The sequence below is a fragment of the Populus euphratica genome, unplaced genomic scaffold, assembly GCF_000495115.2.
Source record: "Populus euphratica unplaced genomic scaffold, PopEup_1.0 scaffold965.1, whole genome shotgun sequence".
In the NCBI taxonomy this organism is placed as follows: Eukaryota; Viridiplantae; Streptophyta; class Magnoliopsida; order Malpighiales; family Salicaceae; genus Populus; species Populus euphratica.
The window spans coordinates 32,473-49,168 of NW_011500823.1; the positions used below are offsets into that span (position 1 = coordinate 32,473).

Sequence of the window (16,696 nt, forward strand, 5' to 3'; positions counted from 1 at the left end):
AAAAAATAAAAAAAAAATGATGATAATAAAAATGTAGATAAGTTTGGTTTCGTAGCCTCCCTAACCTAAGCAATTAAGCTCGTAGGGGTGTTTTAACACCTAATACCCTAAATTCAACTGACTTGGGAGCTATTGGCCCAACGCTTGTTACATGGGTTGAGGAGAAAAGCTTAAGGGAATCAAACATTGCACTATCTACGTAATAGTATTTGCAACCCGAGTTTTAAGCTCGTAGGGGTGTCTCAACACCTAATGCCTTAAGACCAACTGATTTGGGAGTCATTAGCTGAAAGTTTATTACATGGGTTAAATATGCATTTCATTTTAAGTTATATATATATATATATATATAAGAAAAAAAATAATCCCAACCCGAGGAAGTTAACTTTAAATATTATAACAAAAAATTTGTTTTCTTCCAAGAAAAGCCCTATAATTATGTGTTGATATATTGAGCACAAAAGAAAGGTTTATTAATATCTTGTTAAGAGGTATTGAGTAGATATATAAATTTAATGAGAGTTTGTTTATCTGGATAGATTAATGGAAGTTGAATAATGAATACCTTACTTTGTTAAGAACTGAAATTGAAATGACAAAAAGATGACCAAACTTAGAAAAGAGATATCGGTGCAATCCAAACTGGAACACTGTTAGGTAATTGGGTCATATCTAAAGCTGTAGATCTCAGATTTAGGTCTACTTTATATGAATGGAAAGGTAAGACATAAGCCTACAACTTTGATATGGAGCCCAAGACTTCAAAAGGCCATTTTCAAGTACAAATTGTAGCAATAACAAAGAAGTTTGAATCTGTCTTTCAGCCCGAGCACTGTTCAGTATTTGGCCCGCAATGTGTAGGTTACAAACACGTAATTCAATAGTCAAACAGCAAGAAAATGGGATTTAGCTAAACAAACTATTTGCTCAGCATAACCAAATGAAGAAAGAAAAGATAACACTAGTTTTTGGCAAAACAAACCAACCTCGGTCATAAGTTAGGTTTTTCAGTGCTATTTCTCATCACAACCGTTTGATGCTATGATCTGCTGAAAGTCTCATTCGAAACCCAAAGGACACTCACAAGCTAAAAGATAAAAAGAGTATCAAAGCCTCGTATTTGGTTATCATGCTACCTTTCCTACCTGGTCAATTTATACCACCACTTTTTTTTTTGAAAAAAACATCACTAAAATCCCCATTCTCTCCTTTTACAAACAAAGACAAACCTTTTTTTTTTTTTGTGTATATATATATAATTTTCTTTTTTATAGAGAGAAGTGTGAAATTTTATTTTTCTCATTTAGGCAGAGAAATAGAAAGGGAAAAAAAGAAAAGAAAAAAGAAGCCAAACCCAGCCATAAAAAAGAAAAGAAAAAAAGAGAGGATAGGCGAATGGGAGAGAGCTCTCTTTCAATGGTTGAACTATTATTATTAGCACAAAATACATCTCTCATTTAAGAAATGAAAATGTCGAGGACGGGTTTTGGTGGGTTTCTAATATTGAGTTGAAAGATGCGATTTTTTTTTTAATTCTCACTGACTGAATGGTTGATTTGACTGGGTCTGAGATTTAATCTGCTCTATTTGATTTCTGATCGTCTAAACAAAATGAACGGTGGCGATGAAGTCGCTGAAGCTCCGGCAAGTCCACCACAGCCTCTAGAGTGGAAATTCTCTCAGGTATTCGGTGAACGAACAGCCGGTGAAGAAGTACAAGAAGGTAATATGTTATTCATTTGGATCCACATAATATTTGGTATGGGTTTTGCTAATTAGGTTTGGTTTTTGGGTTTTGTATCCGAAATGGATCGGGGGTCATTCAGATATCGTGTTTTGGTTTGTGGGTCAATGAGGTTTTTTTGTTGTTGTTGTCATTTGAACAATTAGAGTGACTGATTCCCATTTGTTAAATACTTTAATGAATCGAGTTGTGGGTCATTGAGTATTTTTTGTTTTGATTTGAACTAGTAGAATTACTGATTCCAATTTTTTTATACGTTAATTAATCGATTAGTAGTAGTAGTAGTCTAGTGAGCTTGGTGAAGTGGGTGGAGAACTTAATGGTTATAGTTTGGATCTTAATGATACTGTATAACCAATGGTTGATATGTCTGATTTAGTGAAATGTATTGATTTTTATGTTTATGCGGATAGTAATTTCTTCGGTTGATAGTTGATACATTTTACATATGCATACATGTGAGTAGGGCAGGTTCAGTGATAGACTTATGTTTTATTGTTTTGTCTTCTTATTCATAGTTCAAGAACAGCGTTTGTAGAGATCTGGAGAGACTTCTTTAGAGTTGAATAGAGATTTAGTTTTTTTAGTTTTATTTTTGAGTCAATGTCCCTGGATGTTGCCTGATTCGGATAGGTATGAGATTAAACTGAATGGATTTTTCTGCATCGTTTCCAAACTTGTGGAAATTAAAATAAAGTGTTTCTCAGATATGGAGGAGTTTTACTTGAAAGAAACCCCATAGAAGACATGTCATTGGTGGTTTGTCAAGAGATATCACATTATAATGAGTTATTGAAGTTGGATACAATATGATGATGGTGAGATGGATGAAATTCCAGAAAAAAGGAACATGTATATAATTTATAAAGCTTGAGAGGGTATGAAAAGAAGCAGGTTGTGGGGATCCTGTGTCCCATTCATTGCTGAAGTGGAATGAAATCTTTGAACATGAAGAAAGATTATTAGAAGTTATTTAAATTAAGATGAAATGAAGGAGCAATCCAGTTATGTTTCCACTGAAGCAGGATTTTGGGAAATAACATTTGGAACAGTCTTGACTTGCATCTTTGCATGAACTGTAGCTTTGAAGAGTGCAATGTTTTCCAGGAAGGTTGCATGTCTAAAACTCATCACATTGCAGATGAGATGATGGAGCTATAAGAATAAATATAATGACCAGTAGCAAGTGCGTAAGCTGACTGCCAGCAGTTGGGATGCCAAGGTTTATGACTTTGAGGTAATTCGGTAAAGAGTGACCTTGAGAAATGGATGTTTCCTTTTGATAGTTTCTTCTATTGAGGACTTGATGTAGAAGATAGGATTGTATATCCTTATTTAAACAAGGAACAGAGAGTCTTGTTCAGTGCTCAGGGAGCATGGACTTACGCTAACAATTTGTTGCTGAAAGTATGTATTTCTACCTTAAAGAAATTACTATAATTTCTCTAGGAGGATTCCATCACAGAGTGGTCTTCAAAGCTACTTTATTTCATTTGGAAAAGATTGGTGTTGATTCTAGCATGACTTCATCAGACGTGATTTTTTCGAGAAACTTACCTTTGATGTCTCCTTTTGGTTCAAGAGGGATGGAGTTGCAGAATTGTGCCTTCACTGTTATACTTTGAGTATTTGATTGTTATTGCCCTGGTGAATTTTCTGTTTTGTGCTCAGGGAAATAGAATGGCTGTTTGCTTGGTTGTAAAGTACAACTGTATGTGGTGGAGTCTTGAGTTTGGTAATCTGTTGCTGGAACAAATGAATTTTAGCAGAAGATTCTGCAACATTGGGAGAAAAGGTTAAATGATTTCTTAGATTATCTTTTGTTTATGCAAAAAAATGCTTACCATACTGTGTACCTCCAGCAAGTGCAAAGGGCTATCCATCCTAGGAGTTGTGTTGGTGTCCTATGCTGTTCCAATCTGCTGCTCATCGAGAGCCCATAGCTTCTTTCTATATCTGGGCATCAGTGATAATGATTTTGGTTTTTCTTATTCTTATTGTCATGCTGCATATGTTCTTAGCTTACGTGCTTGTTTATTTGTTTGTTATGCCTCTTTTCAACATGATCATATATTTCCTTTTGGCTACAAAATATTCTTCACAGCTGTATGGCAGGACATGTGATAAAATGCCTCAAATCTTGTTTTGTGTTTCTTTCCGCAGTTGATATTATTTCAGCTATTGAATTTGATAGATCTGGTGATCATCTTGCTACTGGTGATCGTGGAGGCCGCGTGGTTCTCTTTGAGAGGACTGACACTAAGGATGTGTGTTCTTTCTTCCTTCTATAGCTTCAACTGTAAAATCCAATATTGATATGCTTTTGCTAATTGTTTCTTGTTAGTGGATTTATTGTAGTGCTACTGGTAGTGTTATGATGATTTTGTTCTCTAATGTGTAGCATGGCAGATCCAGAAGGGATCTGGAGAGGATGGGTTACCCAATTAGTAGGCATCCTGAGTTTCGATATAAAACAGAATTTCAGAGCCATGAACCTGAGGTATTCTTTTCTGTCTTTTATTCCTGGCTTGATTTCAGATGCATTTTTTCAGACCACGCTTCAAACATTCACTGTTGTGTTCAATTTCTTTTGTGGTCAGTTTGACTATCTCAAGAGCTTAGAAATAGAGGAGAAAATCAACAAAATCAGATGGTGCCAAACAGTCAATGGTGCTCTCTTTCTCCTATCTACTAATGATAAAACCATCAAGTATTGGAAGGTAGGAAAGGACCCTTATCTTGAAGCATGATGAAAGACCTTGCACTTTTCATTTGTCATGTCTGCTTCTGAGCTCATTACAGCATTTTCAACTACCTAGTATGTTATTGAGCCAGCGGCCAGTATGCTTGTTGTGTACACATGGCATATTGAGAGAATACATATAATCACTTTTTAAGTTGATCTGCTTTGAGGCAATGTTTATCAAAGTTCTTAATTAAGTTTTGGTTTGTCTTTGAATTTGTCTATTCAATAAATCATGCATGCAAGGGTGCCTAGATATAGCTTAAATGGAATATGTATATCAAACTGTGCATGGCATGTTATGGTGCCTTCTTGATGTGTCAAGTGCATATAGGTTGGTACCGATTTGCTGCTTTATAGAAACACTGCAACTTAGTGCATGATATAGAACTATATTATTGACCTTGTAATTAGTCTGGGTGTTGCTTTAGAGAGGTTGAATGGGTAGCAGGCATCACCAGGAATATATGCAGATGGATTTTCATAATCTGTGCTCAAATGTGGGCTTCTAATCATGATGGCTGGATGCATCAAAAGAGACATTTGTGGGATATCTCATATATCAACACATTGTCCTGACTGCTTCAAGTGATATTTTTATTGATTTTTGATCTATGGTTGCTACATTCTTGTCCACTTATTTATTTGATATTTTTTTATGAGAATTGTACAGGTCCAAGAAAAGAAGGTGAAGAAAATTTCTGAGATGAATGTGGACCCTTCAAAAGCTGTAGGAAATGGTGGCGTTGCCAGTTCAAGTAATTCAAGTATTGGTAAACAATATCTTGCAAATGGAGGAGACAAGTCACACAATTTACCAAGCAATGACCTGAGCATTTTACCTGGTGGTTTTCCATCATTGCGTTTACCTGTGGTAATTTAGTTAAACAAGTCTTTTTTTTCCTCTGTGAATTGGTTTGTGTTTTTTAAATAAGTAAAATTATCTCCAGTTTTCTCATTTTTTTTTGAAAAAATCGAAAATAAACACGCTAATACCTAAAAGAGCAAGGAAGTGCAATTTTTTTTTAATGGATTGGTTCCCCTATGTAACTTTTAATATAGAATTCTTCATTACTTTAAAACCTGGTCAATTGATTTGCTAATGTATAAATGGAAGTCAAACCTTGGTTTTCTCACTTCAAATGTACCATGTGGGAGAGGGCCATTCATGAAAAATCACAGGAGAGAAGAAATAACAGGCCTTAAGACTTTAAAATGGAAAGATGAATACACAGCAGAACAGACCAGATGAAAAAGCTTGTCATCTTACAAAACAAACTGTTATTCAATGATAACCAAAATCCACAATGCTCAAAAAACTGAAGGAAATCCTAACAATTAGATCACATAACAGCTGAAGACCAAATGAAATCTAAAGCAACTAAACACTCTGAAAGAATTTTCACATATCTCCACTTTTCACATATGACCATGATTATACATCATATGAATATTGCTTTTTTAATGGTCTCCTTGTCCTAGGAACAATGCTTTCAATTGATTATGTAAGCTTTCTATGTTATTGGTGCAGTGTTTTATGCAATGTGGTTCCTGAATGAAATTTAGATGAAGTTGGTTCCCCCTTTTCCTTCTATGTGTGCCTTTTAATATACATATTTTTTTAAATATGAGACAGGAATCTAATCCTGGAAGTCCTTTTATTTTCCTGTTTCAGGCAGGATTAGGGGGAATGCGGGTGTGGGTGGTGTTGTTATAAGGAAATTTTTTTTCTGAAATGTTTGTATCATCTTATGTGGATCTAACTCTTATGTGACCCTTAGGTGACTAGCAACGAGACAAGCTTGATGGCTAGATGTCGAAGGGTGTATGCCCATGCGCATGACTATCATATTAATTCAATTTCAAACAACAGGTTATTCCTTTTCTTTTATGGTTGTTTGGAACTTTTATTTGCATTTGGTTTCAGTAGGTATTGCTCTTCTAAAGTTTCTGTAATTGTTTGGTTCTTGGGTTCATTATTGTACTATGATAAACTTCAATACTTTGTCTACACATTTACATTATTTTCTCTTTCCTTATTGACGATGGAAAACCATCATTACTACTTGGCATCCACAGATTTTCTCTTAAGAACAAGTGATGTTGTGATAAAAGAGCAGCAGCAGTTGTGTTGTTTATTTTATTGTTGTGTGCCTGTAGCACATTTGGTCTGTAAGGTGCTCTTTTCCTTGTAGTGTTACGAGTCCCATGGGCTAAATAGGGGACGGAGATGGAGACTGACAAGAATTGGTTTAGTGTACTTTATTTTTTATTTGGAATGCTTTGACCAATGAAAATAACAGTGTTGTGGCTCTTATTTTTTAAGATAGACAATATAAGAATGAGAATAGTACAGAGGAACAATTAGGAGAATAAGATAAAGAAACATGCTAAGGGTGCACTCAATCTTGCTGAGTACAGCCAGAAGAAATCATTTTAAGCCTCCTGATACCCCATAAAAAAAAAGGACAAACCATAATTCTATCCCATTACAGTTGCCTCAAAATGGAATGATCTTTGAAGATTCTAGGAACCCTTCTGCAGGCTTGTAAAGTTGGTGTTTATTATCAAAGCGGTGAGCTAATTATCTCACACATTAAATCAGAGGACATTTGAGCTATAAATGCTGTTAGGATTAAGTGCCTTTATGCTTGCTGGCCTTAATTTTTTTCTTTCTTAATTTTAGCTTTTTTTCATGTGTTAAATTTGTCATTTTTGAAGGACAAAATTGCACTGTGCATGTGAATTGCTTGGTTTTGGCTAGTGCATTCTGTTTTAGTTGCCTCTGTTGCGCTAGAAGTTGCATATTGTGGGTTTATAGGCTTGCTAGTTTTGTTCATTGCCTCTATCTGGAACACATAATGAGAGATTTTACTGGAGCATTTCTCTTGGTTTTTTCTAGCTTGTCTGATATTGGTATGGTTTTATTGAAATTTCACTAATCATCCTACACTCTGATATATTCCAGTGATGGTGAAACTTTTATATCAGCCGATGACCTCCGAATAAATCTTTGGAATTTGGAAATTAGCAATCAAAGTTTCAATATTGTTGATGTCAAACCTGCAAATATGGAGGATTTAACTGGTAAGCCTCTTGGTCTCTGATACTGATTGTATTAATTATATAAATTTGCTTGATCCATGTACTTTTGATCAAATTTTGAGAATTCTGGTTTTTATGTTTTACTTTCTGGAACTCACTCAGCATCTCCGTTCGAATTCATGAATAGTTACTGGACAATATATACTGTCAGCTTCCCCCCTATGGTTGAGTAATTGATTGTTTCAACCAGTGTTGTCAAAGGCGAAAGACACTAAAAGGCACCAAGCCTATGAAATGCTCGAGGCGCTAGGCGCATACCCAGGCACTTGCTCAAATGAACCAAGGCGATATGCTATAAATTAAAAAAAATATATATTATATTATATTATATAAATCTAAAATATATATCTTCCCAATTAAGATTACATCATTAGAAAATCAAAGGAAAATATAAAATATCATAACATAGTCATATAAAGTTATATTTTTCATCCTTAAAAAAAGAAGATAATTTAAAGTAGTAAGTAGCCAAATAGATTAAAAAGAAAAATTAAATATCATCATCATTATTTGTTAATCTTCAAAAACATCTCCATGCGTGCTTTCCTCTCCTTCACTTGAATCCTCCATATCCTTCATTTCATGATTATATTCGAAATCTTCATCTCTCAAACTATATTGCACTTATTTAGAAAAAAATAAAGTATTAATTGTAAAAATGTGTTGTTCTTCGACTCCCACTGTTGAAAAAATAAAGTGTGGTTGGTGTTTCTCTTCTAAGTGTCCTTCATTGTCTGTTTGTCTTCCACTTTAATGATTTTTTTTATTTTTTTACCCTATTCTTTGTTTTTTTACAAAAATACTGCTAAGTTGTTTCTTGTGGTTAAAAAAAGAAAAAAAGAAAAATCCAACAGAAAAGGAAGAACTTCATTGAAATCCAACGCTTGCACAACCCACAAACTAGGCGAGCGCCTCATTGAAATCCAATGAAATCCAACGCTTGAGGCTAATAAAAGTGTTGGGGCCTCACCTCGCCTTCTCTGGAGCGCCTCAGTGCCTGTTGACAACACTGGTTTCAACTGCTAAGTATCTGTATTGCTGATACTCTACTTGATGTCTCAACTACCTGTACACTTATACCTGCAGAGGTTATAACATCAGCAGAATTCCACCCCAGCCATTGCAATATGTTAGCATACAGCAGTTCAAAAGGCTCAATCCGACTCATTGATATGCGACAATCAGCTTTGTGTGACTCTCATGCCAAATTGTAAGTGTTTTTACTGGCTTTTTTTGAAGTCTTGTTTCAATACTATAAACAGCCCTCCAGTAACATCATCTACTCATGCAGGTTTGAGGAACCAGAGGCACCAGGCTCCAGATCATTTTTTACAGAAATAATTGCCTCAATCTCTGATATTAAATTTGCAAGGGATGGAAGACATATACTAAGTCGTGATTACATGACTCTTAAGGTTTGGGTTGATATAATTGCAAAGGTTTTGGTTCATATTTTTTTCATTGAATTTGTTGTATGTCTTTTGGATTCAAATAGTCATATGAGTCAAGGGTTATTGAATAAAACTGGCCTCTTAAGCATGCACTGTTATGCATTTTATGCATAGAAGAAATATCCATCTCTGCAATCCATAGGATGTCCAAACAGTATAATTCCAACTATGCAATATTCATCAAGCAAAATGTCTAGAGATAGAAATTGTTTGTTTCCTGCAAATTTGTTTCTTCTATTAACTGTTGCTGTAAGCTAGACAAAGGAGGTTATGTCTGTAACAAGGTTCTAAGACATTTGACACTAAGTACATAATAGGATATTCTGTTCATAAAATTGCGAGGATGGCACTTCTGACATTATTAATCTGAAAAACAATAAAAAAAAAAAAATGGTGGGAGACTGCATGTTGGAGCATTCTAAAACTGTTTTTTCTTTTTGCTTACTTGATCATGTTTTCCAGTGTATGCTATGGTGGCAAAGATAGTTGATTCAGGGAAAATGGGTACTACTGTATGAAATTTTATGATAAATTAAGCATTTTTGCAAGCTGGTCAACACCGAAACCTTGTTTACCTTGAAGCCATTTTGATCAAAGAACAATGTTAGGCATATATTATACTAGCTTATAAAGATGCAGGTTTCTGGACGATGGAAAGAGTTTGGATTGATGATGCGTGCCGTGTTATTTTGTAATGTTAGAGATTTTTATTCTACTTGGACTTGTTAATTTCACATGTTTGGAGGGCATGAGTACATTATAGGGACTTTCTAATTTGTTCTCTCTTTTTTCTATTCATCTGTTCCGATAAATTGTTTTTCCCTAACTTTAAAATGTTTGGTTTAGTATATTTGTCTATTGGAATATGGGAATGAGTAAAAAAACAGAAAAACTCATCTTTCCAAACTTGCTAAAATTAGAAACCAAGTTTTCCAAGAAAAAAACATTTATCTGGTAAAAACAATCTGTATAGTTTTCTATATTCTTGAAAGATTTTTCAAGAAACTGGAAAATATCTCAAAAATATCAAACGCATGTCATTATTTTTCCTATTATTTCTGGTTTGGCTTTGTGTGAATGTTTCAAAAAACTACAACCTAGTTCTTAGAGTGGTTGATTTTATTTTCATGATACCTAAAGAAGTTATTCATGCATGTCCTCTCAATGTTAAGTTTAAATTTTTTTTTATTCTCAGTTGTTTATTTTCTTTATTATAGCTGTGGGATATCAATATGGATTCAGGTCCAGTTGCAACCTTCCAGGTTCATGAATATTTAAGACCAAAGGTGAGATTCCTTTCTTTAGACAGCTTAGCCTGAAAATTTTCTTTGTTAAGCCGTGTCCATTCTAATTATTATTTTTTTTTTGAATTTACCCAGTTGTGTGATTTATATGAAAACGATTCCATCTTTGATAAATTCGAGTGTTGTTTGAGTGGTGATGGACTGCGAGTTGCAACAGGCTCCTACAGGTCTGGTTCTTACATGTCCATACATCTGGTGACTATTATTGTTATTGACATCATCTCTCCATGTGCCCATAATATGTTATTTCTTTTCATGTCCAAAGCAATCTGTTCCGAGTGTTTGGCTGTGCCCTGGGAAGTACTGAGGCATCAACTTTAGAAGCCAGCAAAAATCCAATGAGGTAGTTTCTGATTGACATAACAGTGAGATTGAAACTAACGATAGTTAATATGTGATATCTTATAAATCTTGAATTACAATATTAGGAGACAAGTCCAGACCCCTTCAAGGCCTTCGAGATCCCTAAGCAGCATAACACGCGTTGTAAGACGGGGTCAGTGCCTTCACTTCTCCTCTTCTTCCTTCCTACCTAGCACCCCTCTTCCATGTTCCTTTGTCATCCTAACAACTTGTTTTTAATATATTAATCTGGAGATCACTCACTAACAGGAGCAGAAGGCCCAGGAGTTGATGCGAATGGAAATTCTTTTGATTTCACCACGAAGTTGCATCACCTAGCATGGCATCCAACTGAAAATTCCATTGCCTGCGCTGCTGCAAACAGCTTATACATGTACTATGCATAAAGATGATCCGCGGAAGAAATGTAATGCTGCTGGAGAAGATTTCTTTTCCTTTCCCACCGAGTTAGGTGGAGGCTACAACAATATTTGCATTTCAAATGCCTTCAACCTGCAGCACTTGCTATGTTATATCGTTGACCTGAAATGGCTATTGAAGAATCCAGGAGGAAGCAACGTGTTCTCTATGGGGCCAGCTAGATCTCATCCCCCCCCCCAAAAAAAAGAAAAAAGAAAAAAAGAAAATCCCTTTCCTTTTTCCACCCTTTACACCGTATCTTCTAAAATAGAAGATGCCTTTATGTCCAAGTCGTGTTGTTGAAGTTGTAAGAAAATGTGATTGTAGCTCTTCTACAGCAAAACGTAAAGGATTTTCAGTATTTGCCACTAGGTTGAAGGTGAATGTAGTTTTACGTAGATCTTGGTGGGAAGGAGCTGTTGAAACTTTCAATGCAATTTTTCAATTGATTCTTTATCATGCTTGAAACTTGGATGTTTCATTCCTTCTGGTTTAGTGATTCCTTTGTCGCTAGGATCATCAAGTAAGCTTTACTGACACCAAATGCCATTTGCCCATTCCACACAATTTAGGTGATCGGTCTCTGCCAGTAGTATCGTCCTTTTGTCCTTTTTAAATGAAATGAGCAAATAAATCTTCTGAGTGTAACTCTGTGATCTTGCTTCATCAGTTTATGTATATTCCATGCAAGGGCCCTCCATTCGGAATTTAAGAAATCATGGATTGTCCTCGCAAGCTTTCTGGGAAATCTGTCATTGAAATAATTTTATAATTACAGGCCATCCGTGCGTGCATGTTGATCAAGGAATGTATTTGGAGAAACCGTCTGACCGTGCCTCGTATTGCAATCCACCAATAACCATCAACACACACAAGTTTATGTTTATAAAATTATGCCAATTTAACTAAACTGTATTGGATGACAAGACCACTGTAGATTATAATTTTTTAAAACAGTTTAAGGAATAAAAAATATTGTATTTTTCATAGAAATAAGAAATTTTAAATTTTCTTGGAGGAATGAAAATATCATGTTTATAAAAAATAAATGCTTAAAATTTATTAAGAAATAAAAATAATTCCAACAAAGCTTAATTATTAAAATTTTCAAGAATTAAAAGAACACTTTCAAGGGGAAAAACAAAGTTTCAAAATGCCCCGATAGGAAATTTTCAAAGATTATCGGAGAAATTTTAAAAATTGTAAAATTAAATTTTTAGGATTCTTAAAAAAATATAAATGTTTCAGAAATTAAAAATATTAAAAATAGATCATTTATTAACTTTCTCCGTCATAAGTTAATTTTGAAGACTTTAATAATAATAATAAAAAAACTTAAATTAAAACTTGGTCTGGGAAATATAATTTACAGTTCATTTTCAAAAATTGTAATGGCTGAACGTTTTCAAAATTATTTATATCTTTTAAAAATTTAGAGTTTTTCATTTCTTAATAATTTTCAAAATTTTATGCTAACAATAAATTTTTTATTTATTAGTTTTTTAAAAATTAATTATTAGTTATTTTTGGAATTTTTTAATCTGAGATTCTTAAAACTTTATCTTCTGGAATAGTTTTAATTTAGTTAAATCGAAATTATAATTGGTTGTCATATTACAATTCAAAGCAATGTAGTTTGACTATGTTGGATTAACCAAAATCTGGAAATAGAGGATAACATCTGAACATAACTTTTTCAAAACAGACTTATTTGCCGAATTGTACAAACACTAGGGCAGTATTTCCAAATGGAACTAAATTGGTGGTTGCAAAAGGAGCGGACGAAGTCGAATAAAGTATACTAGTAGTAGTCATGGTTTTCATAGTCATTCTCGTTGACTTAATCATTGAATTAATCATTATTATTATTATTATTATTATAGAATGTGTGCAGCTTCGCCTTCTTGGAGTGGAATTTTTGTGATGGGTATAAAAATAATAAAAAATTCTTATTTGTTGTTACATAATATTTTAGTTATTATAAATCTTAATTAGTCTTAAAATTTAGATAAGAAAATTAATTATATATAAGGATTATGTATCATATCTAATATACTTTACTTAAAGTAAACAATATTATTTTTCTATCTAATATAAATTAAAATATTGTTATGTTTTATAATTGTTTGTTTGTCTAACGATTAAAATCAGTCCTTCCTAGTAGAGTGGATGTCAATCTTAGCTATTTTAGAGTTAAAAAATATTTTTTATATTTTTTTTTATCAATACTAGGAATAGATCTTATATATAAGTTTGTAATCCTTAATATTAAAAAAAAATAATCTTTTGTGGTATTTTTAAAATTTAGGCCAAGTTCTTATAGATTTTATAAACTGATTATCAAATTAAAAAATATATGCAAAGATATCAACAAAATTATTCTTCTTGCATTTTTGTATTTAAGAATGCTAAATCATGCCTTGTATTTTTTTTTATTTATGCAAATTTGATTTTGATTTTTATTTTTGAAAGACTTGCCTATATGCAATTTGAAATAAATTTATATTTTTTGAAAGAAAGATTTTTGTTGTTTTTGTGGAAAGAAACCAATGTATTTAATACCATAAAAACACCTTGTGTATAGGTCATAATTTCAAATATTAAATATAAAGGGGAAAAATGTGGGGAATCCAAAATTAATTGCAAAATGATCTTTCAAAAAATTTAAAAATTTATTGAAACTAGATTGAGGCCGCTTTTAGCGAAACATAAATAACATGTTTTTATCTAACTATTTTAAACATGATATTAATTCAAAATGAATTATCGTTCATTACCTCGAACATGATTAACATAAAAAATCTACACGAATCTTATTAATTTCGTGAACTTTGTTCAAATTTCATGCCAATTTTAATAAATCAACACAAACTCAAGCATAACTCATGCACCAAAATTTAATGTCAAAAAAGCAATCAACACCTAAAAACAACTCACAATTCAAATAAATATTCAAGTCATTTAAAAGTCAAAACACACATCAAACCAAATTAACATTGTCCAAATAGTATAAGAATTATACACAATAATAAGCATTTTGTCAACTAAAGTGCACGACATTTTATCAATTTGTCAAAAAAATGATTTGAGGTTGTGAATTGACTTTTCGAGGTGCTTAAAGTGTCTAAGAACTATTGGATTCAAAGCTGAAGAACCACTGGAATATTGATGGTGTGTGTATCCACGCGCCATTATCATTGACAGTGTGTGAGTTCACACACTTTATCACTAGAAGAAAACCTATCATGAGATCTAAAGTGTCTCTCCTTTTGTTTGGGTTTCCTGAATATTATACATGTAGAAACTATGAAAAAAAATTATTCAGGAGTATCTAGGATCCCGTTAGACAGTTAGGGATTTATTACTTGAAGATTTGATTATTTTCAACTTTGAATAATTATTTAAAGGTTGTGTTGTCACAAACCACAAGACATCCAATTATACTATTTCTAACAATAATCCTCACGAATCACTCATGAGAAATTTCTATTTAGGAGAGAGGGATTGTTATGCTTAGAGTGTTAACTCTAATTTTATGTTTACCTAGTTTTTTTTTTTTTTTATATCTAACATACAACAACTCATAAAAATAAGAAACATAACTTATTATTTATAGGATAATATAAAAAACCCTATAAATTAGTAAAATATCAAATTGCTCCATTTATAATATCTATATATTAATTCAGGATAATTTTAGAAATTAACTCAATCAAGTTCTTACTTGATTTTTATGGTTCTAGAAATATAATCTATGTATTAATTATATTTTAGTTCTTAATTTCAAAAATATATTTTAATCAAGTCATACTTAATTATATCATCTGAATTTAATTTCTGATTGATAGTTCTTAATGTATGTGACCCATTAAGTTCCTAATATGTTGGCCCAAATATAAATTCTAATTATAATTAAATAGAATAAAATAAATAAAATAATTTAAATTATTATCAATTAAATAATTGATTAATTTATATTTGAAGACTAGGTGCATTGTCTAGCAACATGTCATGACCCCTAAAATATTAGAAAAATTATTAGTAGTTTGACTTAATCTTTTAGTGACATGTTTCTTAATATAATTAATACCATTTCATCAATAATGTTCTAATTTAACATTAAAACATAGAGTATATCTGCCATGTTAAATTATATTTATTCTCTGTATAATACTCATTGATAATTTGAATAAGATTTGAAACTCATTTCAAATCTCATTCCACCTTAGTCAAGGATTTCCTAGTTAATAATATTTAAGAATAGATGAAATATTTTTTCTAATTCACTTAGGGTGATGAATCCTCTCTTGATTACTTAAGTAGCTTCATATAGTTCATGCTATACCCAATGTAACAAAATCTAAGGATCACTCAAGTACTCTTTTATTATCTTGATTAAGATACATTTAATAAGATTAAAATATAATATTCTTTATATAAGATGATTTAGTGATTTTAAACGTGAGTCTTTCCAAAAACATTGGTAATCTCTCTACATGAAATTCTCATGCTAGTCAGTTCAATGTACATGTATTATGACATGCACCTACATATTAGTTCTAGGTATCCCTTATACCTCAGCTTATGAGAACAATTACTTCATTTCATAAAAAAAAAAAGATAATATGTATCCGTCTTTATGACTTTAGTGAATATCTAGTATTTAAGATATCATCGATCATGAACATTTTAGGAACAATACTTTGATGCAATATAAATTTCATAATTATAACAACTTTATAATTTTTTTGCAAAATATTTTTGTCCCATGGATTTTTTCTTTACTCTAGATTCATTAATATAATATAATATAAATATTAAAGATTCTTTATTAATAATAAATATGCATTTACATGAATATAATAATATCACGTATAACCAAATGATTAGCTACATAACATATAAACCAACACCTTTCTCTTTCTATCTACATCGACTGTGTAACAAAAAACAAACTAAAACCAAATAAACCAATCATAAAAAAATTTCAGATCCTTTTTTTTTTCTTTCCTAAATATATTAAGACCAAGACTTTGATGCAATTAGAGTGTATATCATCATAGGACGAGGTCAAAAAGATGACGTTGGTTTGTTGGTTGTTATTTTGGATGGCATGGAGAAGAGAGAGAGCTACTAGTCGCTAGAGAGATAAAGCTATGAGTGGCTTGGATAAAAGATGAGAAGCCATTGATAATGGTACTCACAGTGGCGATACTGCTTGAGCTGACGTTGGATTTGCAACTAGCAAGGGTTAATATGATGTTGTGGAGCTAGTGGTTAAAGCTAGTGGAGGTTGTTTGGTTGAGAGGAATAGAGAGAGTTGTTGTAAGGGAGAACTCAACGTTATTGTTGGTGTTAAGGGTTTGAGAGATTGTGTTGCTCGTTATAGTTTAGGTTGTTGTGGAATAAGGGAAAATATATTTATTAGCTTGGATAGCAATGTTGGATTTTTTTTTATTTCTTTTGGTTGAGAACTAATTGGTAAAAAAAAATGTCTTGGTTTTTTTTTTTTTTTTTTTTTAGGGAAGAGGTGGAAGGTGCTAAATTTTAAGAAGAAAATGGAAAGAAGAGGTTAATCTGTTGTTTT

General features: G+C 32.3%; 1 protein-coding gene across 1 annotated transcript; it reads left to right on the forward strand.

Annotated features, from left to right (window-relative positions):
• Positions 1 to 1,323: 1,323 nt before the first annotated feature.
• LOC105116485 (serine/threonine protein phosphatase 2A 55 kDa regulatory subunit B beta isoform-like) lies at positions 1,324 to 11,594 on the forward strand. The gene is made up of 14 exons (XM_011013876.1): positions 1,324 to 1,723; positions 3,908 to 4,011; positions 4,146 to 4,244; positions 4,345 to 4,464; positions 5,161 to 5,361; positions 6,269 to 6,360; positions 7,456 to 7,574; positions 8,679 to 8,802; positions 8,884 to 9,007; positions 10,261 to 10,329; positions 10,423 to 10,514; positions 10,613 to 10,690; positions 10,776 to 10,843; positions 10,960 to 11,594. Exons 1-14 carry the CDS (start codon positions 1,612 to 1,614, stop codon positions 11,094 to 11,096), a joined length of 1,539 nt encoding a protein of 512 aa, XP_011012178.1. The 5' UTR covers positions 1,324 to 1,611; the 3' UTR covers positions 11,097 to 11,594.
• The last annotated feature ends 5,102 nt before the right edge of the window (positions 11,595 to 16,696 follow it).

Bases quoted from the DNA above. Each gene is read 5' to 3' on its own strand.
- LOC105116485 (XM_011013876.1), top strand. From the start codon at position 1,612: ATGAACGGTGGCGATGAAGTCGCTGAAGCTCCGGCAAGTCCACCACAG. The intron at 5,362-6,268 runs GTAATTTAGTTA...TGTGACCCTTAG, and splicing joins CATCATTGCGTTTACCTGTG to GTGACTAGCAACGAGACAAG. The intron at 10,515-10,612 runs GTCTGGTTCTTA...TCATGTCCAAAG, and splicing joins GTTGCAACAGGCTCCTACAG to CAATCTGTTCCGAGTGTTTG.